The sequence below is a fragment of the Molossus molossus genome, unplaced genomic scaffold (assembly GCF_014108415.1).
Source record: "Molossus molossus isolate mMolMol1 unplaced genomic scaffold, mMolMol1.p scaffold_m16_p_1, whole genome shotgun sequence".
In the NCBI taxonomy this organism is placed as follows: domain Eukaryota; kingdom Metazoa; phylum Chordata; class Mammalia; order Chiroptera; family Molossidae; genus Molossus; species Molossus molossus.
Window position 1 is genome coordinate 204,061,414 of NW_023425344.1, and position 27,838 is coordinate 204,089,251.

The window sequence follows — 27,838 nt, forward strand, 5'->3', positions numbered from 1 at the left end:
CACCAAGGCATAGACTGCTTTCAGCTCTGTGCATGGCAGAGCTTGCTAAGAGTGCTCTGCACCCTGTGGTGGTTGGATTAAATGACCTCTAAGCTGGTCTTTCATTATCCTGAAAGTCTGATCCCGTGAGGCCAACTCCTGCTCACCCACTAGACTCCTAGGCCCTAAACCCTTTCTGGTTCATGGCTCTTCATTCTGATGGGTTCTCAGTAGGTACTGGCTTATTTGTACCCTCTGGGAGCTGAACCTGGGGTCAGGTGCCCCAGAAAAGCAAGTACAAGTCTGATTAAAACAGACTCGGTTTGCCTGGAGGAGGACTTCGGTGAGGGGGGATTGTAGCTCTTGGAGAGTCTGCTTTTAATGCTGTGAAATGTCACTCACATTTTCAGGTCTCCTGCACCTTGAATATTAAATTGGGGATAATAATACCTACCCACAGGATGATTTGAGGCAACTTAGGTGCAGAGAGCTTAAGGAACTTGCTCAAGGCCACACAGCTTGGGCAGTGAGGAGCTGGATCCTGGACCCATTAGTTGGCATCCGTTGCTCTCTTTTCCACTATGCCAAACCGTTTGATTTTTCATTCCTTTTGTGTCTTCATTCTTCCATGCACCCCCACCCCCAATTGGTCCAGGACTATCAGTGTTCAGATGTTGAATAGCTAGGTTTTACCCTGTGCACTTGGCCATGAGTAGGAATTCATCACCATCTGTGAACTTTTACTGAACTTCCATGGTTTCTGTAGAATTGTACTGAACGCTCGACCCTGGGGCTAAGCTGGCAATAAACTAGATCTTTCTGCAGAACTTTGAAGGACAAATCACCAATGGGCTAGAAAGAATTTCCGGCAGCAATGGCGACACTCTGTTTTTCACCTTGTTAATGCTGCCCCCCAGCTTTGCTTCCTCCTGATGTCAGTCTTAAGTGTGTCAACTGTTTTTTCTGCTCAGTGTCCTAGATAAGAGGTTTCCAAATGATGTCCCCCAATAGGCACCCTCCCACCCCAAATCTCAGGCTTTGTGATGGACAGAGAATTGACATTTGTTTTAGAATAGGGGATGGGTAGAGGGGTCTGGAGGCCCAAGTGACTAAAGACACTGCCAGCATCTTAAGGCATTTGACAACCACTGTGCTAAATAACTGAAGCTGTAAGGACCTCAGCATTTAAAGGGAATAGAAAAGAGCTTACGAAATAGTCTTGTGATGCTCACATAAGGGACACTTGGTTCATCAGGGTTGGGGGGCACCATGCTGATCTGGAACACAGGGAGGGACATGAGCCCATACGCAGGAGAGAGCCCAGCGTTTGGCACACCAAGAAACTCACCCTGGGTTTGAACACCCTCCTCAGTTTACCTGGCATGTCCCCTCGTTCAAGGACCCGTCCTGGCCAGACCAGACCTCCAAGCAGGACAGCCAGGTCTCTGTGCCCCAGTCCTGGCACCATTGTGGAAAGGGTAGAGGGTCTCTGTGTATAATTTGGTCTCTAATGCTAACATGAAATTCAGTGACATGTTGGGGTGCTTTGCCCTTCAGGACTTTTCACTGATGAGCAGTCGTTACGAGCAGTGTCAGCCCAGAGTGGTACTTTCCACGTCATCAAGTAATGGATCCGCACGCATTTTCACGTGACTAAACAGGAGACAAGGGAGACCGACTTCTGCAGTGAAATCTTTGCAGTGTGTTGGTAACACCTTTTGGGGAACACAATAGTGCACCAGTTCATGTTTCAGTGCTGGCTGTTTTCCAGGTGTACCGTGCGCTGAGCAGAGGCCGCTTCCGACAGGCTGTTGGAGTAGCGTGTGTCTGGGCCTCTGCTCGCTTTGCTGCATGTTAAACTCAGGCTTCTGAGAACTTTCCCGTCAGAGTTTAGGGAGGTTTTTGTTTTTGTTTTTGTTTTTTTTAAACATTTGTATTGAGCCCGGCCAGTGTGGCTCAGTGGTTGAGCGTCAACCCATGCACCAAGAGGTCGCCGATTCGATTCCCGGTCAGGACACATGCCCAGGTTGTGGGCCCAATCCCCAGTGGGGGGCATGCAGGAGGCGGCCAATTGATGTTCTCTCTCATCAATGTTTCTATCTATCTCCCTCTCCCTTCCTCTCTCTCTATATCAATACAGAAAAAAAAAAAAACAACACATTTGCATTGAGGTATAGTTCACATACAATAAATGGCACACACACTGGAAGTTTTCAATTTGATGTGTATGATGAATGTATACACCATGAAACTGTCGCCACAACCAAGATGATGAACATGTCCATCACCCTCAGAAGTTTCTTCTTGACCTTTATAATGTCAGCCTTTTGTTTACCTGCTGCCCCCAGTCCCCAGGTAACCACTGATCTGCTTTCTGTCACTATACATTAGTTTGAAGTTGCTAAAAATTTTATGTTAATTAAACTGTACAGGATGTACTCTTTTGCAGGGGCGGAGTGTGTCTGGTGTCTTTTATATCACGTAATTTTCAGATTCTTCCAGGTCTTTGCATGTTGTGATCATGATTTCTTTTTTATGGCTGGGTAATATTCTATTGTATGGATATACATAGAGGAATTTTTTTTTAATCCTTACCTGAGGATATTTTTCCATTTATCTTCAGACAGAGTGGGAGGGAGGGAGAGGGAAACATCGACGTGAGAGGGACACATCGACTGATTGCCTCCCGCATCACCCCCACCAGGGCCCAGGGTGAACCACAACCAAGATACGTGCCCTTGACCCAGAATCAAACCCACGACGCATTGATCTGTGGGCCGACACTAGAACCGCTGAGCCAAACCAGCCAGAGCTGTAGAGGAATGTTGATTGTAAAGGTTGTAATAAGCAAAGAATTTTAGCGAAGAATATCAGAAGTAAGTGATCCATGTAAAATATGTCAACAGGGAACTTGTAAGCTTGTGTCTTCTTTTATTTATTTTGTTTTAAAAGTTTCGTATGGAAGAGTATTTTTTAAAAATGGGCTTTGAAAGAGCAAATATTCATTTAGAACTCACTTGGCCCTGGATTTTCACTTGATTAAACCAGTTGGTATTTAGTGTTTACTCTGTGGTACTTGCAGAGCCCAGAAGGACTTCATGTCACAGCCGATCGTTTTTTGCCTGTGCGGTTCCCCCAGCTGTCGGTGGCACCACATCCTACCTGTGATGGGGCAGTGCCCCTCGACACGGAACCTGCCATCTTGGCAAACACGTTGAAGTCTTGTCTTCCACGGTCTTGCTGGGGCCTGATGCTGTCTCCGACCCTGCAGAACGTCACAGCAGAGATGCCTTCCCTGCCCTCGACGCTTCTGTGGCCAGGCAAGGGGACGGGATCTCCGCTGCGGCTCTGCAGTTCTGTGGTTCCGGCTGGAGCCCTGGCGGGGGCGGAGCGCAGGCAGGAAGTGAACCTTGTGGATTCCCTCGTGCTCACAAAGCCGCGCAGGGCGGGGGTGTACCGTGGGAGTTCTGTTTCCAGCATTTGGGCGGTTGCCAGCAGGAACTAGAATGGAATGGTGTTGCTGGGAAGTGGGAAGTGTGCTCCCTTCCCCATTGTTCAGTGACATTCTCTTGAAAGAAGTCTGTGTGTGTGAGAAAAAGCAGGGGACCTCTGATTAGCAGTCACGTGGTCAGAGAAGGGACCTCGGGGACATCTGGCCCGACTTGCCCATTTGGGAAACCCACGCAGATGCTGCAGACCTTCACATGCATCGTCTCGGAGGGTGGGAGTGTCGGGAAGACGCGGCAGGTTTGGTAGGCTTGGGAAGGAAAGTGTTACTCTCTCAGCCTGTGCTCGAAGCTGCTTGTACCTTAAGAAAAACGACAACATAAATTGTCCCCAGATGATGATTTGGGAATGTTCTCACATCTCACAGTCTCCTGATCTTGTCAGCAACTTGTTCTAGGAATAAATTAAAAATCCCGGGGCGGGTGATCAGCAGCCTTGTCGGGCAGTCTCTTCTGGCCCGTGGATGAAAGGTGATAGGTGACACCTAACGTTTGTGTAGCACTTCTGAGGTTATGAAGGACCTCCCCGTGCAGCCTCTCACACGGACGGACCTCTGGACAGTCCTCCCGGTGCGGAAACTGGCCCTGAGGGAGGGCACACCTTGCCTAAGGTCACCGAGGTGGCAAAGAGAAAGCAGAGCTGACATCCAGCTCCCGGTTCCCAGTCTCATCTCATTTCCACCCTTCAAGGCACGTGGGTGTGCAGGGCAACAGCGTGACACAGTGGGGAAACCCTGGGCTTTTCCGAGTGTAACTCTGCCCTCCTGCTCGCGGTGGGACTTCGTGGAAGAATCTTAACCTCTCTGAACTTCATTGTCTTCTTTCGGAAAACGGGGCCCTGTCTAAGCGAATTACAGTGTATAAATAGAAAGTGCTTAGCCGGGAACTTGCTTATAGGAAGCAGCTGGTCAATGTCACCCCTTTAATAAAGGTGAGGCAGGTGTGGGAAAAGCTATAGCTAATGAAAGGAGACTGTAAAGCAGAGATTAGGACGGACTTGCACAAACTGTGAGGTGCCTTTGGCCCTGCTCTTCTTACGCACAGAATCTCACGTTTCCTGGTTTGGTTCATTAGTGTTTGATTTTCTGCACAGTTACGAAAACGGAGGTGCTCATCAAGTGCCTGGCACGCAGTGGACCCTCAGTAAATACGGGCTGGCTGATCAGGCGCTCTCCTTGCGGACACTTGGAGCAGCAGGGTCTGCGTGTCTCACACCCCACACACTCTTTGAATAAAACAGGACAAAGTCCTGGCAGACACCAGAGTTTGAAGGTGGCTGTCCGGGGAAGCTGAGGCAGGGAGGTGGGTGCGGTGCCGAAGGCGGCAGTGCCATGTCACCAGGACAGCCAGGGCCGAGTGGGACAGTGCAGAGAGGGAACGGGGCAGGGGAGGACGTTGCCCTCAGACACTTGAGCTTCAGCCCCTGGTCATGCCCAGCCAGCGTCCCCTGTGTTGTCCTGTGGAACATTTCCCAGGACGTAATCGATGCTCTGCGTGGGGGAAAGGAGAATGAGCCCCTTCCCTCTGAGGGGAGAGCCAGCAGCCACCTAGTCTCGGGTTCAGACCTTTTAAGGGGTGGGGGGACAAAGTTAGGTCAGTGTTTGGAGAGGAGAGATTCCTTTGCCATCCTACCCCCTCTTCCTGCCTAATACGGGGAACAGACAACAGCCAGGAGATCCCCAGAAGTGGCCAGGTGCTCCAGGGACTTGACGGTGCCTGATGTGTGAAGAGGCTTCCTGGTCACAGCCAGGCAGTTTGTGCGGTTCCGTACTGGGGGCATGAAGGGAAATGTTCCTCCCATTCTGCCAGGTCCCAGTGGCCCAGCCCCCCAGTACCCCTTCTGCTGCTCTGCTCCATCCAAGGATCAGTGGTTCACTTCCCGTCTTCAACCCTTGTTTAACGTTCCCGCCATCGTCCCCAAACAGTCCAGGCCCAGCGGCATGGGGTGCTCTGCGGCTCTGGCTGAGGAGGGAGAGCCGGGGATGGGCCTGGCTGACTTGAAAGACAGGCCGAGATGGTGCTGGGTCCCACCGCTGGCATGTGGAGGCCGGGAAGGGCAAGAACCCAGTCCTGCGCCCCAGAAACCGCTCTGGTCTTCCTGCTGGGGATGGAGGCCCTGCCCTGGGCTGTGGTAAGAGCTTCTTTGTTAGCCAACAGCTGAATTTTCCGTTCTGGGTCACAGAGATGTGGGGCATCATGGATTCCTGGGGGAGGAAAACGAACAGCGTTCACTCAGAAGGATCCTTGGGTCGATGCTGTCCCCTCTGGGGCCTCAGTTTTCCCATGTGTGGAGAGAAAAAGGGGTTGCAGTGAAATGACTGATCTTTAGAGCCCCCACCCCCAGCTCTGAAGTCCTGTGGTTCCTGAGCCTGGAAGACCATCTGTGTGCACTGTTGGGGGGGGGGGTGGAATCCCACCAACACCAGCTGGCCGCAGTCGGGGCACGTCCGAGCTCCAGGCCTCTTGGTGGCTCCGACTTTTGGGATCAGTCCGCAGCCTCCCTCACCTTTCCGGTTTGAAGCAACCTTCTCTGTCAGGACGTTATTTGATGTCATTTTATACCCTCATATCACATCACAGCTGTTGCCTCTGATGCTTGTGCTGGGTTCGAGGAGTTTTGGTTTGGTTTGCTTCTAACCTGCAGGAAGTCAGAGTTCTGAAGTTGACTTGCGCCCGTTTCTAGTGCAGGAGAAAGGAATTTTTTTGGTAGTCCTCATTCTTGATCATGTATTTGCTCTGCTGCTACTGATTAAGGGTTGTTTCCTCCAAGGCCCCACATGCCTAACGGCAGTAAAGGAACAGAAAGTGTAGACACGGCCACCTATAAGCTGCTTTCCACGGCAAACCCAGGCATGTCCCAGGTTAGTGAATGTCAGTGCTGGGAGGCGAGGAAAGACGAGCGATGAAGGAGCCCATCATGTTATCGATGGGACGACCATGCCCACAACTAATGCTCCAGTCTACTCCCCAGTGTTGCCCCGGATGTCCGTGCTTTCTCCTCTGGTAAATCCATTCAACAAATGTTTGTTGAGATTTATTGCAATGCCTTCTGTCTACTGTCTGCCTACAACCTAAGTCACAAATAACTTGGTCTCTCTCTGGTACGACAAGAGCGGTGGGCAGGACGTCCTCACTCAGAGTGCTTCTCCTGCTGGCTGGCACCTGAGGTTGCTACTCCTTTGCTGTTTTCACTTGCTCTTCTCAAAACCAACTGATGGCGTAAAGAATATTTCTGGTATTGGGTCTCTGGTATTGATGTGTGTCTGTGGGTCCCTTTGCTCTGAGGCTTGAAGCCTTGATTGGGTTATAAGGCCGGGATGCGGCCTGAGGTTTTTATTTGTTTGCTACATCTTCTGACTGTTGGGGCACAGAAATAATTTCATACCCATGACTGACTTGTGAGCCAATGTGATGTGCAAGCCCCGTGCTCTGCCCCGGGTACAGGGAAAGTTAAGTTGGGTCTCCTTGCCCTCAAGGAGCTCCTATGAGTTGGGAAGGGAAGCCAGAAACATACAAAGTTACTTAATGGTAGCAAGCCTTTGGTGCTCAGTGATGATGATGGGTTTGGTGAGTGTAGGATACTAGGGACTGTAAGACTTTGAGGAGGTGGGACAGAAAGAGGTCGTTGTGCAGAAAGACACAAAATGGGATACTTTTTGAGCCAGCGCTCTGACTAGGTCTGTCACAGGGCTGCAGAGGGCCTCTGCACCCACGATCGTCTTGGCATGCTGCCGCTGGCTGAAGGTCTCTGGTCGGCGGAGGCAGAAGCCCAGGTTCCGTGCTATGGCTGCAGCATGTTACCTGTGCTACTCGGGCAAGTTACGTATTTTGAATTTCCGAACCTGTAAATCAGGCCTTGAACCATGTCTGCTGTTTGGGAAGTGGAGGTCTGATGAAGCGGTGGGTGGGCAAGTACTGTGTGACTCTTGACTGGGAGTAGGTGGGCTGGGTATGGGAGAAAGTTGTAGGTGTCCAGGACCCAGGGGAGGGACCCTCACCTGGAGACCTGTCTGAGCTCTGCTGGGAGCTGCTTTGGGATGCAGCTTTTGGCCAAGAGCCATTTAGTGGGTGAGGCCAGCTTAAGTGGCTGGCTGTTGCCACCCTGACATTGTAAGTGCGCCTGGCCTGCCTGAAGTCCTCGCTGCTTGTTTATTCGGAATTCCAGTCTTCCTGCCCACAGCAGTTCTCTGCCGTCTTAGGTGGAATTGCCCCCAATGAGCCAGAATCTTTTGTTTAGGTACCATAGGAAGTCTGTCCCCTTAGACCGAAAGGAATGCTAATTGGCTGCTTTACCGTCCTCAGCACAGGGCCTGGGACGGGACCGTCCTTTGTTACTGTTTAGGTGGGAACTGCTTCCTTGAGCTTATAAAGCATTGGTCCAGAAAGCAGCAGAGTGTCTGTCGAATGTTAGAAATTGGTGTCCGGAAAACGCTGTATTTTCTGCATACAAAGGTAGCTATTTAAATTCATGGTCCTTAACCTCAAGTTTCCTAAAAACGTGGCCATTTCCCACCCCGCCCTCCCTTCCAGCTCCCCACAGCGGCTGCAAGGAAAGATTGAGGGTCCTAAAGGCTGTGGGGCCTCCTTGAAAAACCGGGAAAGAGTTGTAAATGTCGTTAAGGCTGAAGTTCGAGAGTGTTCCTTTCCCAGCCCCTGTCGTGTGGCATCTTGCTCAGAACGGTGTAGAGGTGGAGCTTGGGCGACAGTCCCCGGAAGCACCACTTCTCCATCTGGATGTCACCCCGCTGCCTAGCTCGCCCTGTGCATGCTCCCTATCGCTTCTGACACTGTTTCATCTTTCCGGCCAGTGACGTGTAATGAAGGAAGTCAAAACTCTGCAATTAACACAAAACTTCCTTATTTGCCCTCTTCACCTCCCCCCCCCCCCCCCCCCGCCCGCCAGCTCCTCAAGTCACAAATGGTGTTTGCTATAAGTCTTTGGAAACTTCGCTGGGTTTCGCTGGGATGAGGCAGCCAGTCATCTTTCACTTAACCCCAAAGGTCTGTGAGAATCTTCTCCAAAAAAAGAAAAATGAAAAGCCGACCCCTAAACGTGCAGCCTGACCACAGGAAGTGATTCAGGGCGCTGGACTCATGCAAACCTGACGGACAGGAGGTGGGAGGCTGGGAACCCGGGCTGGAAAGAGACAGCCCAGAGAGGATACTCAGACCTTAATGGTTTCTGCTGCGTGGAAGAAAGTGAAAAACAGAATGACTAAGAGTCTTGTAATAAAAAGTGTTTGTATAGTGATGTGAGCTAATACTGAAGCTCCCTGGCAGATAAGAGGAACAGCGCTTGTCAGTGGAGGTGACTTCTTGGTGCTCTGCTCTTTGTCTATATTTTTTTAGGAGCACAAACGAATTTCTAAGTTTTAAGGCATTTATTAACAAAAGGTCGAGATCTGTGTTTCCATCCCCCCCACCACCTCTGAGCACCAGTTTTCTCTTCTGCCGAAGAAAGGGTCTAAGCCAAGATAATTACCTAACAGTCTGCAAAAGCTCTTTCTTCTTACCTTTCCCTCCAAGGTTAGATTTTTGAGACAAGTAGATATCTTTCCCTAAGTGCTCATTTGTGTTTTCACACATGGTGCATCACTGTGTTAGAGAAGGAGTCCTTTCTGTCCAGTGGGCTTCAGTCTGGCATTTTATTTTTGCCCCTCTCCCCTCAAATTGAAAATACAAATGAATCTGATTCCCAAAAGCAGTTTGGAAACAGAGAGCCTCTAAGCAAGGCTGCCCACCGGGACTGCTGGAGGCGGAAGCACTGGTATAGTAAGAAGTGTCTAAATGCACCTGGACCCATGACTCCATTTCAGACTCCCTGTATTTTATGAGGCGGGCTTTGTGGCCTGGGGTTGTAAAAGCTGGGGTGAAATGTGCTTTTTGCCTTAAACCCATCAGAACATTGCCAAGGGCTGTGAATATCCTGAATGGGCCATGAGTGATGTCTACAAACAAATGAATAGATGATCTTCAGGCTTAATTTCACTCCGAGTGAATGTCAACGGGCAGAGTGGAATGGCCATTCAGAAAGTTCTGTGAAGCCTGGTCACTATTCTTTCCCCTCCTTCCGGTAACCAGAGACCAACCCAGACCTCTGTAGCATCTTCCGTTCATGACTTGAAACCTCTATAATCCTGACACTTGAGAAAAAGTAATCCCCATTAAGTTGGTTTCTGGAGGGGAAAAAAGTTTGTGACACCAAAGCTGTTAAATGGAGAGATTGCAAATGAACCCCCCAACCTCCTTCCTCTTCCACTCCTCCTTCTCCCCCCCCCACTCTTCCCCCTTTCCCCCTCCTCGGCCTCTCCCTCCTCCTCTTTCCCCTCCTTTTTCTTCAATATTCACTACTTTCTTTGCAAAGGGGAAAGGAGGGGACAAGGACAGTTGTCTCCCCAGGGCCCAAGGACACTCTCTGATGATTCTGACACAGTGAACCCTGTGTTCACAAGGAACCAGGTTTGGGGTGTAACACCCAGGTTCAAGGCCAAGCACTTCTTGCTGTCCTTGGCAACTCTGGACAAGTCCCCCAACGTTACGTGAACCTCTTGCCCGTACAGCGGGTGTACGGTACCCAGCCCAAAGCACTCCTGTATCCAGTGAGATACAGGGTGAGAAGCGCCAGTCAACACCTGCTCTGAGATAGAAATTGCCTCTGTTGTCCCCGCCCTGTGGTTCTCAAGGGGCCTAGGGGAGCGAATTTGTCCCTAGGGGACCTTTTGGCAGTATATGGAGACACTTTTGGTTATAATGACTGGGGGTGGGAGTACTTCTGGCATCTAGTGATAGAGGCCGGGATGCCGTAACCATCCTCCAGTGCACAGGACAGCTCCCCCACCCCCCAAAGAATTTCCTGGCCCCAAATGTTGGGAGAGCTGAGGCTGAGAAACAGCGGGGCTCCCCTTGCCCATAGCCCGACATAGCAAAGCTCTCGGTGTGCCTGTGCTTCACAGTGATAATCAAGCTGAAGTCTCTCCACAGATCGGTCTCCCGCTCTGTGCCCACCTCTGGCCCCTTGGGCGGAAGGCAGTCTGGAGTTCCAGATCGTCATGTGTTTCCTGCGGGGTTCAGCCCCACCCCACAGAGGGCAGGGCCAGGTGGCCGTTGGCTTCGGCCCTTGAGGGTCTGCCCCGGAGGCCCCTGCGACCTCTGGGGCTCACACGCAGGCCCCATCCGCTCCCACATGTCATGGACCGGGCCGCTGACTGGAGGAGCGGCCGGGGCGGGGAGGCCTCGGCACGGGGGGGGGGGGGGGGGGGGGGGGGGAGCCTGGCTGCTGCTCTGGGCCCAGCACGGCTTCGGCCTGGCATTTCACTGGGCGTCGCCCCACTTTGGCAGCCCGAAGCTCCGGATGTTACCCATCTGTGAGTTCAGGTGGGAATTGAGCTGTTCTCGGTGGAAACGGTTCAGAGGCTGGTCTCTGGGTTGTGAAATGCTGGTTGCAGCTCCTCGTGGGCCAGCCTGCACTGGAACATTAAACAAGGTGCTGGCAGCTCATGGGGCTTGCTGAGAACAGGTGCGAGGCTGGCGGGAGCTGTGGTCTGGGCGGGGAGCACTCCGGGACCCAGAACCCACCCACCTCAGACCTCGCCTGGCCAGACTCCTCGGGCCGCGCAGAGGCAGGCCGATGTCGGGCATGTTGCTTTCCACTGGAACACCAACCACCAGAGACAACTTCGGGAGCGTCTGGGAAGAGCATCGTCACGTACAGCCCCAAGCGCAGTTTCTCGTTATTTCCCTGTCATTTCCAACCTTGGGGGGTCCCAGTGGGAGCACAGGAATAAGTGAACGTGGTCCCCCCAGGCTCACCAGCTGCTCAGTCCCATTTTTGAACAAACTTTTGCCATCCTGAAGTGGGAGACCTTCGGGCAATATCAGATTCAATACACCAAAGAAAAGAACGTGTTTCGTTGTACTTGACTGACCGAGGCGGGAAAGTGGACGCACGCTGGACAGACGCAGCAGCGGCGCAGCCTGGCGACAGGAAATGGCAGGTGGGGGCTGCCTTCTCGCTCCGAGGTCATTTGCCGGGTGACCTGGAGGTTCTTAATGCATCCGGCTCGGTTTCCTCAGCCACAAAAGGGGAAGAAATTAGACGAGATGCTCTCAAGGGAAGAGCCAGCTGTCTGTCGTTCTCCAGAGGGGTTTTCCGGGGGATATTTCATTGGCCAGAGCTTCAGCTGACCGGGACACTTCGTTCCCTGGACATTGGGCACATGTGGCTGGTCACCTGCAGCCAGGGTGACTTAGCACATAGTGCCCAGCAGACCTTCTGCCCAGGATGCTGTGGTTTTTGGCTATGTTTACCTAAAGGAAGGGATCCTGGGGGAACCCCCAAATCAAGTGACTCTCAGCAGGAGACGGTTCGGGGCTTTCATAGTCGTTGCTCTATCAAACGTTTGTCCTGGGCTGTCCAGGACATGGAATAGGTAGAAGCACCTTCTGATGCTTGCGTGTTAAGGTGCAGCAGAGAGAGGGGGTCGCAGGACAGACCACTGTTGCTCAGAGGCAAGTGGGACTACTGCAAGGGGCCTTTCAGGCCTCCAGCAGGGTGCTCTCCGCCTTCAGAAGTCTTGATGAGTGCGCACCCAACTCGAACTTGACCTCATTCAAGCCTTGCTTTTATTTTGAACCAGAAAAAAAAGAAAAAGAAACAAAAATAAAACCCACATATAATAAAAAGCTCAGGAGTGGAGTATGAGGATTTTATTGTACGTGAGTCAACACGGATCGTGGGCTAGCTTGCTTGCCGTCGAAGGGGGAGGTGAGGACTCCGCAGTCCCGCAGGGGGGAATTACGACCATTCAGAGCAGGTGGGCCGATCAGCTGCAGCAGGTCTGTTCTGGGAAGTACCGGTGTGAATGTGGATTTGTAGTGATAATTGGTACCCCTCAAGATGGAAAGTAACCCCTTTTTCTTACACTAACACGTAGCAGATATTAGGGAGGAAAATAAAGAATAAATTGAATTGAAATGGATGCCAGAGGTTTGGTTTGATATCGATAATTGAGTTATCAATACGCTGCTTGGGCCACTCCAAAAAATTAACATTAGTTGAGCATTTGGGGTGAGTTCCTGTTTTATGCAAATTGACTCTGAAAGTAGGTTGTTCTCTCTAAATAAAAACTCAGTCCTTCTGAAATGATTAAGTCTTGTTTTGGTATTACAGTTCAGGTCAGGAAACAGCATTATGCCCATTTACAGTTAGGGAAAAGAATGAGTCACGCAGCCTCGCTTCACTTTAGATGAACTCTGGGCCTCTGCAAAGTGGGGTGACCTCTGTTTCTCCATCAGTGTCTGAAGATAACAACACTTGCAGGTTTATTGGAAAGACTGGTGGTGGAGTCTGTGTAGCAGTTAGCTAGTGTTGGGTAACAAACCACTTCTAAAGTTCGACGGCTTAAAACGCTGATAGTTTCTGCTGACTCACGCTTCTGTGGTTCCCCTGTGGGCACCTTGCTGCAGGACTGGCTCAGTCTGTTCCACCTGTGTTGGTTCCTGGGGGCAGCAGCTGCCCGGGGAAGGCTCTTCCTACGGTGAGGGCAGGGGTGCCAAGAGAGCAGGCAGAAGCAGGTGATGGCACGTCACCCCTCCTGCTGACATCTGTGGGCGAAAGCAATAGCCTAGCCCGAAGTCCAGGGACAAGGATATACACTCCACCCACGGCAGGAGCAGCAGCAAAGCCGTCCAGCAAAGGGCATGGATACAGAGAAGGCGGCTAGTCCCCCCTACCGCAGCCATCAGGTGGCCTGGCACATCGTGGTGGTAACTTCTGCCACCGTGGTTGTCATTATTACTGCTCAAAGTAGGCAAGTCAAAGGAGAAAGCGAGTCTCTGAAAGAAGCTAGAAAGTTTCGTGCTGGAAGTGTGTTCAGTGAAATCGGTTTCAATGGAAATCTGACAGCGTTAACAAATGTGCTTTTTGTCCACTTCTTTGACTCAGGTGCCTGGGACGTGGTGGGTGCTCAGTAACTATGTGGTGATGACTGATGGGGTGCAGCCTGGGAGAGCAGAGAAAGTACTGCTCGCCCCACTCCTCGCCCCACTCCTCACCCTGCATTTCTCAGTACTGGTCTGGGCGGGAATTCTGGCCCTGTCTTTCCAAGTTCTTTGACCTTGGGCAAGCCCCTTAGATTCTCCACACTTGGTGAAGGCAGGATATACTGGGCTTTGCCATTTTTGTATTCTCACACACGAGCTGTGTGCCTGGCACACAGCTGAACAGATCTTTATGTGTTTCTGGAGCTTACGTTCTCTGTTTCCAGTCTTCTCCCCAAACCCCGAGTCCAAATCCACCGGTGTTCACATTGGCCTCCAGAGGGCTGTGGGTAGACGGTCACTGCGAACAGAGGACAGGCGTGACGTGTGGCAGGAGGTGGGCCCCAGCCCTGCCCTCTCCCCCCGGGAGCATCTGGCAGGCTTCCCCTTCTCTGTTGGCTTTGGGCTCTGGCATGTCCACATCCTTGGCTGTGGCTCCCACCACCATTTTGGGACACTTTATGGATCCTACTTGGAGCCAATGGGAGGAAACCTAATTTCCTGCCACAGGAAATGGTTCAGCTGGTGAAGAATATATTTAAGGATTAAAACCTCTGTCAAAGGAGCTGAAGGGAGTTGCTGGAGAAAGACTTCTGGGGGTCTCTCATCAGAAGCCACTGAGTGTAGGAAGAGATCTCAGTCACAAATGGGGAGGAGGCCAAAGGCAGGTTCCAGGACTATCTTAGCCCCAGCAGCTGGTCTTGGGCTACAAGGGCTGGGTCAGGAGGGTGGGTCACGAATAGATTCTTTTCTGCAACCAAGCATGTTATGGTAACATCAGCTCAGAATCAAGACTTATTTATTGGATTTACTGAAAATAGGCCTGATGCCCTGTGAGGCTTGGAGGGTGTGTGATGGACACATCAGCTAAATTAAATCCAGTAGCTGAAACTCCCAATTCACCAATCTTCCTCTGGTAAGCACTGGCGTGTGTTCTGAGCAGGACGGAGGGGGAAGAAGGACTACTAGGCGTGGCTCTGGGCAGCCCCCGCTGAACCAAGTTGTAGCCGATGCATTGGCAGTGAATGCCACGCCATCCCTGTCATGAGTTAGGACCTGTATGGCTCAGAAGCAGGGGCATGGACCAGGTGACCTCTGGAAAAAACTGGCAAGCCAGCGCGGCGGTCACGTGCTCATGCTGGCCATGCCCGTCCCCTGCCGGCAGGTCCCGCCCGGCAGCCCGGAGCGCTGGCCTCCGCCACAGCCTCGTGCAGGCTGCTGTGGGGACCTCTCTTCGCAGGGACTTGCAAAGACCAGAAGCTTAAATTTTGATAAAGTTGAATTTATCAACTTTTAAAAAAAACAATGTGTTTCTGGTGTGATAGCTCAGCAGTGTTTGCCTGTCACAAGGTCACAAAGGGTTTCTCCTGTGTTTTCTTCAAGAAGTTGTATTGTTTTCGGCTTTATATTACGACCCACTTCAGCGAGGTTTCGTACTGGGTGCCGGGTGCCGACGGTGGTTCACTCTCCTGGCGCTTGGACATCCGGCTCTCCTAACACCACTTGAGAAAAGACCGCCCTCCTCTTTGTCTTTGGACCGTGGTCGAAAGCAGTTGTCCATACATATGTGACTATTTCTGGGCCCCGTTAGGTTCCACCATCTGTTTCTCAGGGTTTGGGGGGGCTTGTTTTTTTGTTTTTGTTTCTGTCATTACCACACTGCCTTGATTACTGTAGCTCCCTTGCTTTTTAAACATTTAATTATATTATCCAAATAATTCATGTATGTAACAGTTTAAGAATTTAAGAAGTCCTTGACTTGATTCTTTCTTGAATTTTTCAATTTGTATTCTTGATTTTTCTTTCCAAGAGCTCTCATTTTTGAATAGTCTGTAAATGCTCCTGTTTGGGGTTGCAGTATCTTGTCTCCCTGAGAGCAGTTTGTTTTATTGACCTCGGAGGTTTCTTCTTGTCTCAGACTTGCCGCCTTCCTCCTTATTTCTTTCCCTGTGCCTCCTGCTAGTGTCTCAAACAGGCTGGGGTTCTGGCTGCGTTCGTATTTAAGAGAGGAAATAAAAACACTGCTGCCCCTGCTTGTTGGCTGGTGGGCTACCCTGAATAGGGCGAGCTGGCAGGGGGATCCCCAAATGTCAGATTGCAGGTCTCTTGTGGGCCAAGCTGTTTAATTGCTCCACAGGAGGGGGTGGGGATATGGGCCATTCATCACTGTCCTGGGTACCAAGTAAGCAAGGGGGCCTCCAGGAATCCTCATTCCACCCCTCATCTGACCTTCACCCCAAGCTTACTCTGGTGGCCCATCCAGAGCCCCCTCTCCAGTTTATTTTCTACAGAGAGCAAGCCTGTCTCTCGCAGGACTGGGGAGGCCCTGTCTGTGGGGGCTTGGAAAGGGGAACTGGGATCTGACTGCCCCTTCTGTAGACTTTCACCCCATCCTCCAGTTTTTAGCCTCGTCTTGAGACGTGTGGTACCTTCAGTTCCTGCGTCCCAGGTTCTGAGGCTCAAATGGAACCACTTTTCCTGGCTTCCGCTCGAAGGCACTTGGTTTCGGCTCCCTCCGCTCTGCTAGGTCTGTTCCCATTTGGCCATCTGCTTTCCACTCCTGTCTGCTCTGTTTTCCTGCGCATTGTTTTGGGCAGGACAGAGATAAATGCATCCATTCAGTTTGTTTTATTTGACCAGAGGACATTCCTTCCCCTCCTCTCCCCTCCTCCCCCCTTCTCCTTTCTCCTCAATCTATCCCCCTCCCCCTTCTTCTCCATCCATCCCTCCTCCCTCTCTCCCTCCTCTCTTCCCGCCCTCCACCACCTTCTACCTCTCCCCTTCCTTCCATACCTAGGGGGGAGTTGAGGCTGTCCTCTTCCTTCTGCCTGGTAATTACTGTTTTTTTGGCTGTAGGGGTTCCTTGATCTTGGGCCTCACGGGACGGAGGTAATTATATTCTTTGAGATGCCCTTAGTCAGCAGCTCTGGGTGAGTCCCTGTGACCAAGCCCAGGTCTGACCTCTGTCTCTCATCGCCATCCCCAGCCCAGAGGCTGGAGAGTTTGACTGGATTCCTCTGCCTTTGTCCATTTGGTGGGTGCTTCTGGTTGCGTGTAACCAGCCCCTTCCTCCCAGAGTGCCCATCAGTCCTGCTTATTCAGGGAAATGGGAGCCCTCTGTCATATGGGGACAGGGAGTGGGGCAGATGCCAGCCCCACCAGCTGTCAGAAAAGTTGTGCCCACTGCTCTGTCCCTAGTGCCACACACAGTAGGAGTTCATAAAATAGGTGTTAATATTGTGTGTGTAACTGGGATCTCCTGGACGTCATCTGAAACCTCACATCCCTTCAGGAGCCTCGTGCGGGCCCACCGGACCCCTGGCTGACCGTGCCTCGGCCACCCTGAGCCCCCAGGCTGACGTCCTGTTCACTGCTCCAGCTAGCTTGTCATGCAGTTACCTGGGATGTAGAAAAAGGAAGATTCTGATTTAGTAGGTTGGGGGTAGGCTCTCCCTTTGAAACAAGCTTCTGTGGACCCCAACTGCTGGTCCCGGGGCCACACTTTGGCCTGGCCTGAGAGGTGGGGGTCACAGCTGCTCCTCCGAGTCGCCACGGAAGACATGGTTTGCACAGGGACATTTGCAGTGTGTATGGCCGTCCCGGCTGGGGCCATTGCAGGACTAAGCACAGTGTGGAGTCACAGGCTCGCTCCTGCTCGGCCAATGCATGACCCTGTGGGTGACACGTGGGTGTACCTGCAGCCAAGCCCCAACTGAAAGGGGCTCCTGAGAGGTCTCAGTGCAGGTTCTTAGCCTGTGAAAGTCCTGTTAGTGTCCTCCTCTCCCTCCCTCCTCACCACAGATACCACCCAAAACAGAGATGTTCGGAGTTTTCTCCTCTTGTTTCTCTAATGTGTGGGGTCCTCATACTCGTACCTACCGAGCTCGTTTTCTTGCTCAGCCCTGTCCGCCCACCTGCGCCCGGCTCCAGGGCCTGCTGGGAACTTGATGCAGGTGCCATCCTTTGGGGTGGGGTGGGGGAGCCAACCCGGGAGGCCTCAGCTGTCCTTGGGGGCCTCTGCGTTCTCCGGACCCCGGGCACTGGCGGTCCAGTCCCCTGACCCGGGCCTCTGCCCTCAGAGTCCGCTGCACGCTCGCCAGGAGCAGCCGCAGGCAGAGCTTTGGAGGAGCCACGTCCACTTCACTGTCTCTCTCGGCTCCTCCCCGTCGGCAGGTCCCTGGATGGCCGCCTGCAGGTGTCGCACCGGAAGGGGCTCCCCCATGTCATCTACTGCCGCCTGTGGCGATGGCCGGACCTGCACAGCCACCACGAGCTGCGGGCCATGGAGCTGTGTGAGTTCGCCTTCAACATGAAGAAGGACGAGGTCTGCGTGAACCCCTACCACTATCAGAGGGTAGAGACCCCAGGTATGCTCCCCTCCGGGGTCTGCAGACCCCCCTGTCACCACCTCCCACAACGCCCTCCCCCTCCTCCCTCCTGTTCCTGAGGGAGGGTCTGCAGTGTCCCAGGGGTGCAGGAGCTTTGTGCCAGCCTGGCATTGACGCGTACCCACCTCTGCTCTGTCTCCCCTGGACAGTTCTACCTCCGGTGTTGGTGCCACGCCACACAGAGATCCCGGCCGAGTTCCCGCCGCTGGACGACTACAGCCATTCCATCCCCGAGAACACTAACTTCCCCGCGGGCATCGAGCCACAGAGCAATATTCCCGGTAGGTACCTGGCGGTGTGGCCGGCCTGGGGACCTCGGTCCCCTGCTCGGCTCCCAGCCCCCTGGGCCCTCCCGTCACCCCGCTGCGCGCACAGTGCTGGCCCCTGGCGCAGGACCGCAGCCCTGTTGGGAGAGGACCGTGGCCTTGGCTCCCCGCTAACGATGCTTTTCTTGGCACGGAGGAGCCGCGGCAGGGCCCTTCCCGGCCTCGGGGCCTAGCGCAGTCATTTATTTTGGAAGTAGAAATAGCAACACTGTGTTCCTCTCACCGCCCTTGACCCCTGAGGCCGGGCTGCAGTTCAGGCAGGATCCCTGCCGGCCTGGGGGCTGCAGAGGCAGTGGGTGCTCTGGGCCAGGCCCTGCTGAGCAGACAGCCTGGCTGGGGGAGAGGTGGGCTCCACTGTGAAGGGCGCAGATGTCTTCAGCAGCCCCTCGTTTACATGGCAGTACCGGGTGAAGCCGCGCTCCCAGAGCCCAGCGCCGGGCTAGTGACCGGGGGACTGGCTGCCACGGTGACCCTGCGGCAGCCCTCTGAGCGCTCTGATGAGGACGAGCCTTCACCCTGGGTGCGTTCGCTGTGCCGAGGCCGACTGCAGCCCTGGCAGGGGCACAGCTTAGGGAGAGACCCACCGACAGGTCCCACTGTCAGATCCCGCACAGGGGACGCTGCTCTCCAGGGGACAGGTCACCCACTCTGTTCATCCAGCAAGCCTTAGAGAGCTAGGCCAGGGTCTGGGGGTCGTTCAGAGAAGTAGATCCCAGTCTCTAAACTTGCAGCCCACTTGGGAAGCTAAGGCATGCCCTGCAGGGTTGGGGGACGTCGGGCTGAGGGCCCTTAAGGCCCTTGAAACCAATAGCAGCTGACATCACAGCCTCACCAAATCAGCCTGACCAAGTACAGCAGGCTAATGTTTAAGTTGATAATTTTGTGTGGCCTGCGAATGCTGTTATAAATATCCAAATGGCCCTTGGCAGAAAAAAGGTTCCCCACCCCTGAAGGGAGACAGCAGATAACAGGGCACCTGGACAGGAGCAGAGCCACGGTGTGGGTGAGGCTGTCCCCGCCCTGCAAGGACACAGGGGCCAGGTTGAAGCACGTCAGCGGCCTCCCTGGAGGGGTGGTCTTACACCTGACTTCGAAGAAGGGGGAAGCTAGACTGGCAGAGGCTCTAGAACAGGTACTGGGAGTAGGGGTGGTGAGAACACAGATGGTGACGAGGGGTGCTCGGGTGGGGAGCCTGAGGTGGAGGCGTGAGAACAGCAGACCCAGGACTGTGTCCCCGCTTTGAGGCCCATGGTTCCTCCAGCACCTGCTACTGGAATAGGGCTGCGGCTGCTCCAGGAGTTTGCGGGTCTCTCTCCCAGCCCTGGAGGCCATTTAATGAGCCACTTTCCTTCTGATTCCCAGAAACCCCACCCCCTGGCTACCTGAGTGAAGATGGAGAGACCAGTGACCATCAGATGAACCACAGCATGGACGCAGGTCAGAGTCACGCAGGGGTGTGCTCTTCATCCTGAGAGCCTGCCCTCCATCCCTCCCTCCCTCCCTCCCTCCCTCCCTCTTACCCTTCTCCCCCATCCCTCTACTCAGTATTTATAGAGCAGCCACTCTGCCAGGTTCTGGGGATGGAGGAGGAGCCTGAGCTGCTCCTTGTTGGGGGGACGGACAAGACAAGCAACGGTTCCTGTGCGTCTCCTATGTTCCCTGATAGAAGACATCACAGGGCATCAGGGCCACAGCACGGGGCCACCTACCCAGCCTAGGGAGGAGGTGTGGGGCAGAGCAGTGCCTTGCAGTGCAGGTTTGTCGTGAGTGTTGGAGCCATGTAGGTCTCGGCCAAGCCATCAGGCCAGGCACAGGGTGTGCCCGGCAGAGTCGCGGAGGCAAGGCCAGGAGAGTAAGCACTCGGTGAGACCAGAGCGTGCTTGTCCAGATGGGGACAGACAAGAGGGCGCAGCACTCGAGGCTTCGAGTGTAGCCAGGAGTTGGTGGGGAGCCGCTGCGGCTTCGAGCAGACTATGCAGCGGGATGTTGCTGGCAGGCGGCTGGAGGGTGGGCTGCATCACTGAAATGGTTCCGAAGAGCCTGAGTGGAGGCAAGGTCTTTGCCAGTGGCCGGTGGAGGCCCCCGGAGCATCTACGTTTGTGTGGTGACCACATGTGATCTATGTGTTCGCACTGTGAGGGACCCAGCCCAGTTGTCTCCAGATGTTCCCATGTCATTTATTATGGGACCACATTGGCTCCAGACCAGCAGTTTCTTGAGTTGGGCCCCAGCTGCCACATGGACTGTGTTCTGCGTTGTGTGCGGTTGGGTGAGGAGGAGGAGGGGGCCGAGCAGATGTCCTGTCCCCATGATGGCGGGTGTGCCTTGTGCCCAGAGCCTGAGATGCAGCAAGCCACCTGCCTGCACCAGCCTGAAGGACAGTACGCAGTTCCTGAGAGACGGTCAAAGCCACGCACTTGTTCACTGTAAACGTAGTTGCTTGATACCCAGCCTGGGCACCATGGCACTTCGGGGTTTAGCACCACCCCCAAACACACCCCCTGGATGAGTGGCTGACAGCGTGAACCCAGCTGGACTGCATCGGAGACCTTCTTGTGTTCGATGCCAAGCGGCTGTGGCAGGCTTGCAGCGTTACATGCTGGCACGGGAAGCCGGCCAGCTACGCAGCATCTCTCCAGATGCTCCATTTCTTCTCACTCTCTCTTCTCTCTTCCCTCCTTGCTGCTCGTCATGTTTGTGGAATGATTACTGTTTTAAAAGAAAACAGACCAAAGGGGAGGGTCTGTGTATGGGCAGGACAGCTGCCATTTCATCCCCTCCTGACCCTCCTCTCTGCCCCATTTTCTTGGTCGCCTCTCCCTTCCCCCGTAAGTGTCCTAGCAGGGCCCTGTTGTGAACACTAGTGATTTATCGAAAGTGGACACTGTGCTCCGTGGACCCCAGCCAGCTTGTGGGTGAGTGGGTAGAGTCTCCTTTTTATTCTCTGTTCTTCACCCAAAGTTGTCCATTTGGAAAACAGTCCGGTTGCTCATGGACAGCTGAGCTGTGGTGGCGCCCCAGTGGGAGCCTGGGGACCTCCTGGCCCAGCCTTGTATCTTCCCCAACACACTCATCTATTCGGACCAGGGAGAAGGTCCCATTGCCCTCCTGGGTCCTCAGGAGCCACCACAGACTAGGAAAGCAACGTTTATTGAGTGTGTGCGATGTTCCAGTCATGGTGTAGGCGTTTTTATAGGCACGATCTCACTTCATTTCTACACAATAGATGGTATTATTTCCAATGTGTGCCTGAGAGGAAAAGTCAAGGCTCAGAAAGGTTGCACCCCTTTACTGAAGTCCCACAGCTAAAGTCCGGGCCCCTGCTTCGGACCCCTGCTGCCTCTGGGGTTCTTCCGCATCCCCAGTGGACTGGGTGCTGGGGACGAAAAGAAACTCCTGGTGAGAGCAGGGACTACCCCCCGTTCACAGCTCAAGGAGGTGCATGCTGAGGCCCAGCCTCGAGGACTGTCAGATTCTAGGGTGGAGCCGGCCCCACAGGGGTGTTAATAAATGATAAACTCTCCATGTCCGCGTGGGTGCAGGGACAAGGGAGGCATGTGCCCAGTGTGCTCTGCGGAAAGGCAGTCACTTGGTTTTTTGGAAAGTTGATGCCATATGGGTTGTTTTTTTCCTGGGGGTGGGGAGGAGGTAATACAGTAGGAAGAACTGGGTAACTGGGTAGGTCTGCACGTTTTGCGACAGAGAGAATTATGTCTTGCATAAAATATCAGACTGGTCACCGAGTTGTGGGATTTCTGAGGCAGCATGGTGTTTCCTGAAACCAGAGGAAAGGGCTGGACTGGCATTTCCGGTGCCTGAGCCGCTGGGAGCAGTGACTGGCGAGGCCTGGACAGCTGCAGGCCCCACGTGGGGACACCTAGCCTTCACCACCTGGGCCTCACGTGGGGACACCTAGCCTTCACCACCTGGGCCTCACGTGGGGACACCTAGCCTCCACCGCCTGGGCCTCACGTGGGGACACCTAGCCTCCACCACCTGGGCCTCACGTGGGGACACCTAGCCTCCACCGCCTGGGCCTCACGTGGGGACACCTAGCCTCCACCGCCTGGGCCTCACGTGGGGACACCTAGCCTCCACCACCTGGGCCTCACATGGGGACACCTAGCCTCCACCACCTGGGCCTCACGTGGGGACACCTAGCCTCCGCCGCCTGGGCCTCACGTGGGGACGGCTAGCCTCTGCCGCCTGGGCCTCACGTGGGGACGGCTAGCCTCTGCCGCCTGGGCCTCACGTGGGGACGGCTAGCCTCTGCCGCCTGGGCCTCACGTGGGGACAGCTAGCCTCCGCTGCCTGGGCCTTTGAGCAGCTGGGGAGGGGCCTCCCTACCCCTCTAACTTTCTTGGGGGCATAGTTAACAGGGCAGGTGGGTGTGACACCAGGGCAGTTCCCCAGTTGGGAACCTGGACCCCTGTCTGTGGATCCTGGTGAAGAGCGTCACACTGTCAGCATGGCAGAGACCTCAGTGTCATCCACCTGTTCCACAGACGAGGCCACCTGGGCCCGTGGAGGGCAACGACGAGGGGCGGAGGGGATGTTTGGCCTGCTCCTGGGCCTTGGGCTGCAGCCCAGCGTTTCTCTCTGCTGAGCGGGGCTGCCCACCTTGATGCCGGGAGTCATGGGTGGAATCTCACGTCTGTGTCTCACCTTGCAGGTTCTCCAAACCTATCCCCAAATCCGATGTCCCCAGCACACAGTAACTTGGGTAAGTGTCTGCTTGCCTGTATGACTGTCTTCCCTCTGCTTGCAGCCCTAGCAGGTGGCCGGTGTGGGGAAGGGGTCCTGAAGGTGAGGCTCCACCCCAGCCCCCCACCATGGGCCAGCTCAGCCCACCAGGTTTCTGGTTACAGGGATTCTTGGGTCACCCACAGAATAGGAAACCTGAGAACAGTGGTGTCAGGAAAGGCAACTGTGTGCCGGGTTTGGGTCTCCCTTGCGTGGTGCTTAGACGTGAGTGAGTGAAAAGTCCCCAAACCTGGTGCTCAGTAGCCGAGGGTCGTGGTCAGCCCAGCATAGGTGTAGCCGAGGGTCGTGGTCAGCCCAGCGTAGGTGTAGCCGAGGGTCGTGGTCAGCCCAGCGTGTGTGTAGCCGAGGGTCGTGGTCAGCCCAGCGTAGGTGTTGCTGAGGATCGTGGTCAGCCCACTGTGTGTGTAGCCGAGGGTCGTGGTCAGCCCAGCGTGTGTGTAGCCGAGGGTCGTGGTCAGCCCAGCATAGGTGTTGCTGAGGGTCGTGGTCAGCCCAGGGTGTGTGTGGTTGGATGCCAAGCCGTGAGCAGGGCTCCAGCCCCATTTCAGACTTGTTTCAGATGCATGTGTGGATTTTACCTGAGCATTTCATCCTACAGTGATACAGTTTTTATTTACAACAGCCACATATAAGAGACTTAGGGAAAAAAGCAAAATTGCCCACAGTCTCTTCACTCAAACCCACTGTTTTTGTTTGATCACAGTCCTTCTGAGGTTTGTGGATCAGGCATAGTTATCTGTGCCTTGCCATTGGACCCACAGCGCATGTCCATTTTCTCATTTTTTCCTCTTCTTTATGTTTTTGGTAAACACATTTCCATATTTCGACGCCTTGTTTGTCGTTTTGCATCGGCTCTGGATGTTTGGAGCAGCGGGGCCACCGTTGGCACACCGTGGCCAGGCTTCTGGGTCTGCTTTTCTGAGCCTTGCTTTCCTCCTCCAGCGTGAACTTCAGCCCGGCGTGGGGCCCGCTGAAGGGCTCAGAACAAACGGAACACCCGTTCCGTTTTTATTGAGGGGGATTTTTTATGTGCTGGTCTGGTAGTTTAGAAGAATGTGAGTTTGATTCTGTCTTGGCCTTTATTGCTGGGGCCTGCTTACTGTGTGGCCAGGGAAAGAAACCGTTACCATCCCAGCTTGGGGAGCCAGAGGGGCTGGCCTCTCCTGTTCCCAGTTGTTTCCAGTCCTTGACTGATGGCATCAGATGAAGAAAGGCATCCTTTGGAACGGTGGGAGGTGCTTGAAAACCCTGGACTGTGGGCCGAGGAGCGGGCCTGGGAAGCGAGCCTGAGAGAGCTGTTCGGACGGCTCTGTAAACTAGCAGCACCGGGAGTGCTGAGCTCTGCAGAAGGAACTCAGGTTCGATGCGAGAGGACTGACTGAATTATTAAGAACAAACTCTGAAGGCCAGAAGCTGTGTTAACACGTGAGAAATTAAAAGCCACGATTACGAACTTGACGCCGGGCTTTGGTCTCTGAGGTTGGCGGGTTTGGATCTCATCGGACTCCGGCGGCCCCGGCTGCGCTTTCGCTCCGCAGACTGGGGCGCAGGCTCACCTTTGAGACCGGCCGCCCGACCGACTCAGGATGCGGACGGCAGTTGTCCCGGGTGTCGCTGGCTGTGCTTCCTCTCTGGAGGGTGTGGGCCAGGAGGATGCCTGAACTTGCCCTGTTGACACACTTCTCCCTCCTGCTGCCCATTCCTCAGGCCCCTTGTCTGAGGGTTGAGAATTCGTAGGTCACTTCTTCCAAGGGTAGGAACAGTGCCCGAGCTGGGTGGGCGAAGAGTGGGTGCCACTCTGCTGGGAAGCTCTGAGTGGGGGACGAGTCAGCTGAGTCAGGGTGAGGACTCATGGTGAGACAGAGGCCCACAGGCCTGGCTTCCTCTGCTGGACGAGCCCTCGCACCCCACCTTCATTCACCCACTGAGGCTGCTGGCTCTGCTCCACCCTGAAATCCCGTCGACTCCTGGCACTGTCGCTGGAGGGGGAGGAAGTGACCGTGATGATGATGGCAGACCTCCCTGGAGAGCTGAACCGCTTGCTGAATGCCGTTCGGCGTTGCACGCCAGTCTTCACGGTGGCTGTGGAAGGTGGGGGTGCTGTAATGTGTCATCTCACAGACGAGGAAAGCAGGGGGCAGACTGCTTAACCAACTGGCCGGTCACACGGCTAACAAACGGGGACACTTTCTTTGAGCCCAGGCCTTGGGGACCTGCTCATGTCGCCCGTCTGCGACAGGGCCCCACCTTGCTGGGCCACTTCGACCAGCTTGTCCGGCCCCACCACTTAGGAAAACAAGGCTCAAGAGGGTGATCATTTACTGATAGTTGGGGACAAATGTCAGGTTGAAGACTGTGTCCCATGTGGTCCCGGGGTGGGAACCTTGCACACTTACGTGTGTCTCTGTCACTTGTTCATTCCCCGGGCACTTGCTGCCTGGTAGTTGTGTGCGTCTGGTCGGGGGTTCGAAGAGGACTCACAGACCCTACCATCAAAGTGCTCATGGCTTGTTGGGTAAACAGGGCAGGACTGTGCATAGTGTAAAACGGGAGGTCGAAGGGGGCACCGGTGTGTTCCAGAGGGGGCAGGCTTGCCCGCGGCTTCTGTGGACGAACTCATTCAGTCAACCCTGGCTGAGTTCCCAGCGTGTCCTGACTCTGAGATCCAGAGCTGGGGATGACACTTAGGGCTCAAAGTCTGGTGGAGGGGCTGGCGGTGTCTGTGTCCACCTGTGACGCATTGTGCCAAATGCCAAGGGAGCAGGCGCAGAGGAGGGAGGAACTGTATAGGCCAAGGAGAAAGGTGCCCGATGGGTGGGACAACCTCAGGGCTGTGCAGCATGTATGAGCTGGACCCTGAGGAGGACAGCCTGAGGAGAGAAGGAGAGGACGTTGCAGGTGGGAGGAGTGGCGGGACAGGACAGGTGAGCTCCGAGGACAGCTGGTGGTGTGCTTGGTGGCCTGTCGAAGGCACCACGAAGAGGTGCGGCCGAGTCGGCTGGTGGGCCCTGAGAACGGCTCCCAGATGCCATGCTTGTTCGGCCCTGTCTTGCCTGCAGAATGAAGTTGTTGGTGGGCTTTGGTGGTGGAGGTATGGTTATCTGATGACAGCTTCCTGAAGATTAATCTGGCCACTGTGTGGAACTTAAATTCTAAGGGAAAGTACTGGAGGCCAAAATAAATAAGTAAATAAAATCCAGAAAGCAACCCCCCTTCAGAAGCCGGGGCACAGAAGGAGGCCGAGATGAAGGCGGGACTGGGGGAGGCATGGATCGGAGGGTTTATTGCCCAGCTCTGGCTGGCGAGGCCGCGTCACTGGGTCAGGACACCCAGAAGATGGGATGGGTTTGGGTTGGGAGACGACAGTGAGTTGCCTTTGCTTAATGTGTCCAGGAAGCAGCCAGGCAGTTAGGAGAGAGGTCAATGCTGGAGGGACAGATTTGGACGCCATAAGCACTTGTGACAGCTTTTCCCAGAGTGGGGTCAGAGAGACAGGGTTTTGTCATCAAGTGAGTTTGGAAAGCCTGTCCCTTTCATGGGGCCCCCAAGGCACTGGCATAGCAAAGCCTCTGAGAAGTCCTGCAGAGAGGAGGCCTGTTCGATCAGCCCTGCTCCCACGGAGCTTGACCATTGTGTCTTACAGCCCCATTGACCATCCGGAGGTCTCACTCCGGAAACACTGGCGAAGGTTCGGCTGAAGTCGGGAGTGGTCGAATTCAGCCAAGAGGGAGACCCAGCTCAAGAAGGAGAGAGAGTCAGAGACAGAGCGATGAGGTCCCTGGAGAGAGGGACAGGGATGAGAGGGAGAGGTTGAGGGTCAGGTGGAGGATGGGGCCACAGCAGCCAGAGGGGAGGAAGGTGCTAGGAAAGTCCCTGCAGAGATCCAAAACGAGATGTAAGAAGAGGCCTCGAGTTTGACATCAGGGGTTCAAGGGCATCCTTTGGCGAGCCGGTGAGGGGAGAGGTGGGGGCTGACGGTGGTCAGCAGTAGGCTGAAGGGCAGGTAGAGGGCGAGGGCGGGAGGGAGCACGGTTCCTTCCTCCCAGCCGGTGTACCGCGCTGTCCCGAAAGGCAGGTGATGACAGGCATACAGCGAGTCCTTCCTGGAGAAAGATGGGGATACCTCAGGACGTCTGATTATAAAGAAATGATTGTACAAAAAGAAAGAAAGCATAGGACATCTGGCTCCTTCTTCATTTCCGCCTCACTCCAGGCAAAAGGTTGGGCCCCCTGCCGCAGCCAAGTCCCTCCGGGTGACTCGTGAGAGCCCCAGTGTGTGACTGGGAGCCAGCTCAGCCTCCTGCCAGAGGCCCCGGGGAACCCAGGGCTTTGTTTTTCAGGGAAGGGATGTGAGCAGGTGATGTTCCTGTTATTACACACTGTGCTGGGTGAGTCACCTGGAGTTTCCTAAGCATTTAAGTGAGACAGATTGGGACAAATGGAGGGGAAGAGGAGGGAGGTGGAGAGAAAGGAAAAAAGATAACGAGCTGGGTCCTGCTGGTGAGTAAGTTGTTCTCTGCTTTTAAGTGAGACATTTTGGGGCGGGCCTTGACCGAGGGAGACAGGTCCTGGGGAGCGCCCTGGAGCAGCAGCTGCGCGGGGCTAGGAGGTGGTGGTTTCTCAGGGGCCTAGGGCAGAGGGTGCCTTCCTCTCCGGCCAGGAGAGAAGGGCCGGTGGCAGGGCAGCAGGAAGACCCCTGGCCCCGGACAGAGGACGGGTTAGTTCCAGGTGTCTCCATGCTGCTGCACACAGCTCTGTCTAAGGCCTCCCCTCAAGGCACTGACCTTCCGGGAACTTGGGACTCAGCAGCGGCTCAGTGACAGGCAGTCAGCTGCTG

The 27,838-nt window shown here is 54.5% G+C and overlaps 1 protein-coding gene across 1 annotated transcript in view; it reads left to right on the plus strand.

Annotated features, from left to right (window-relative positions):
• The window catches only part of SMAD3 (SMAD family member 3), a 110,290-nt gene that overhangs the window by 69,003 nt on the left and 13,449 nt on the right, over nucleotides 1–27,838 (plus strand). Inside the window, exons 2-5 of the mRNA XM_036274809.1 lie at nucleotides 17,697–17,890; nucleotides 18,061–18,192; nucleotides 19,600–19,674; nucleotides 22,910–22,960. Of these exons, the coding sequence (XP_036130702.1) occupies nucleotides 17,697–17,890; nucleotides 18,061–18,192; nucleotides 19,600–19,674; nucleotides 22,910–22,960 (452 nt within the window). The remainder of the gene's footprint in view (nucleotides 1–17,696; nucleotides 17,891–18,060; nucleotides 18,193–19,599; nucleotides 19,675–22,909; nucleotides 22,961–27,838) is intronic.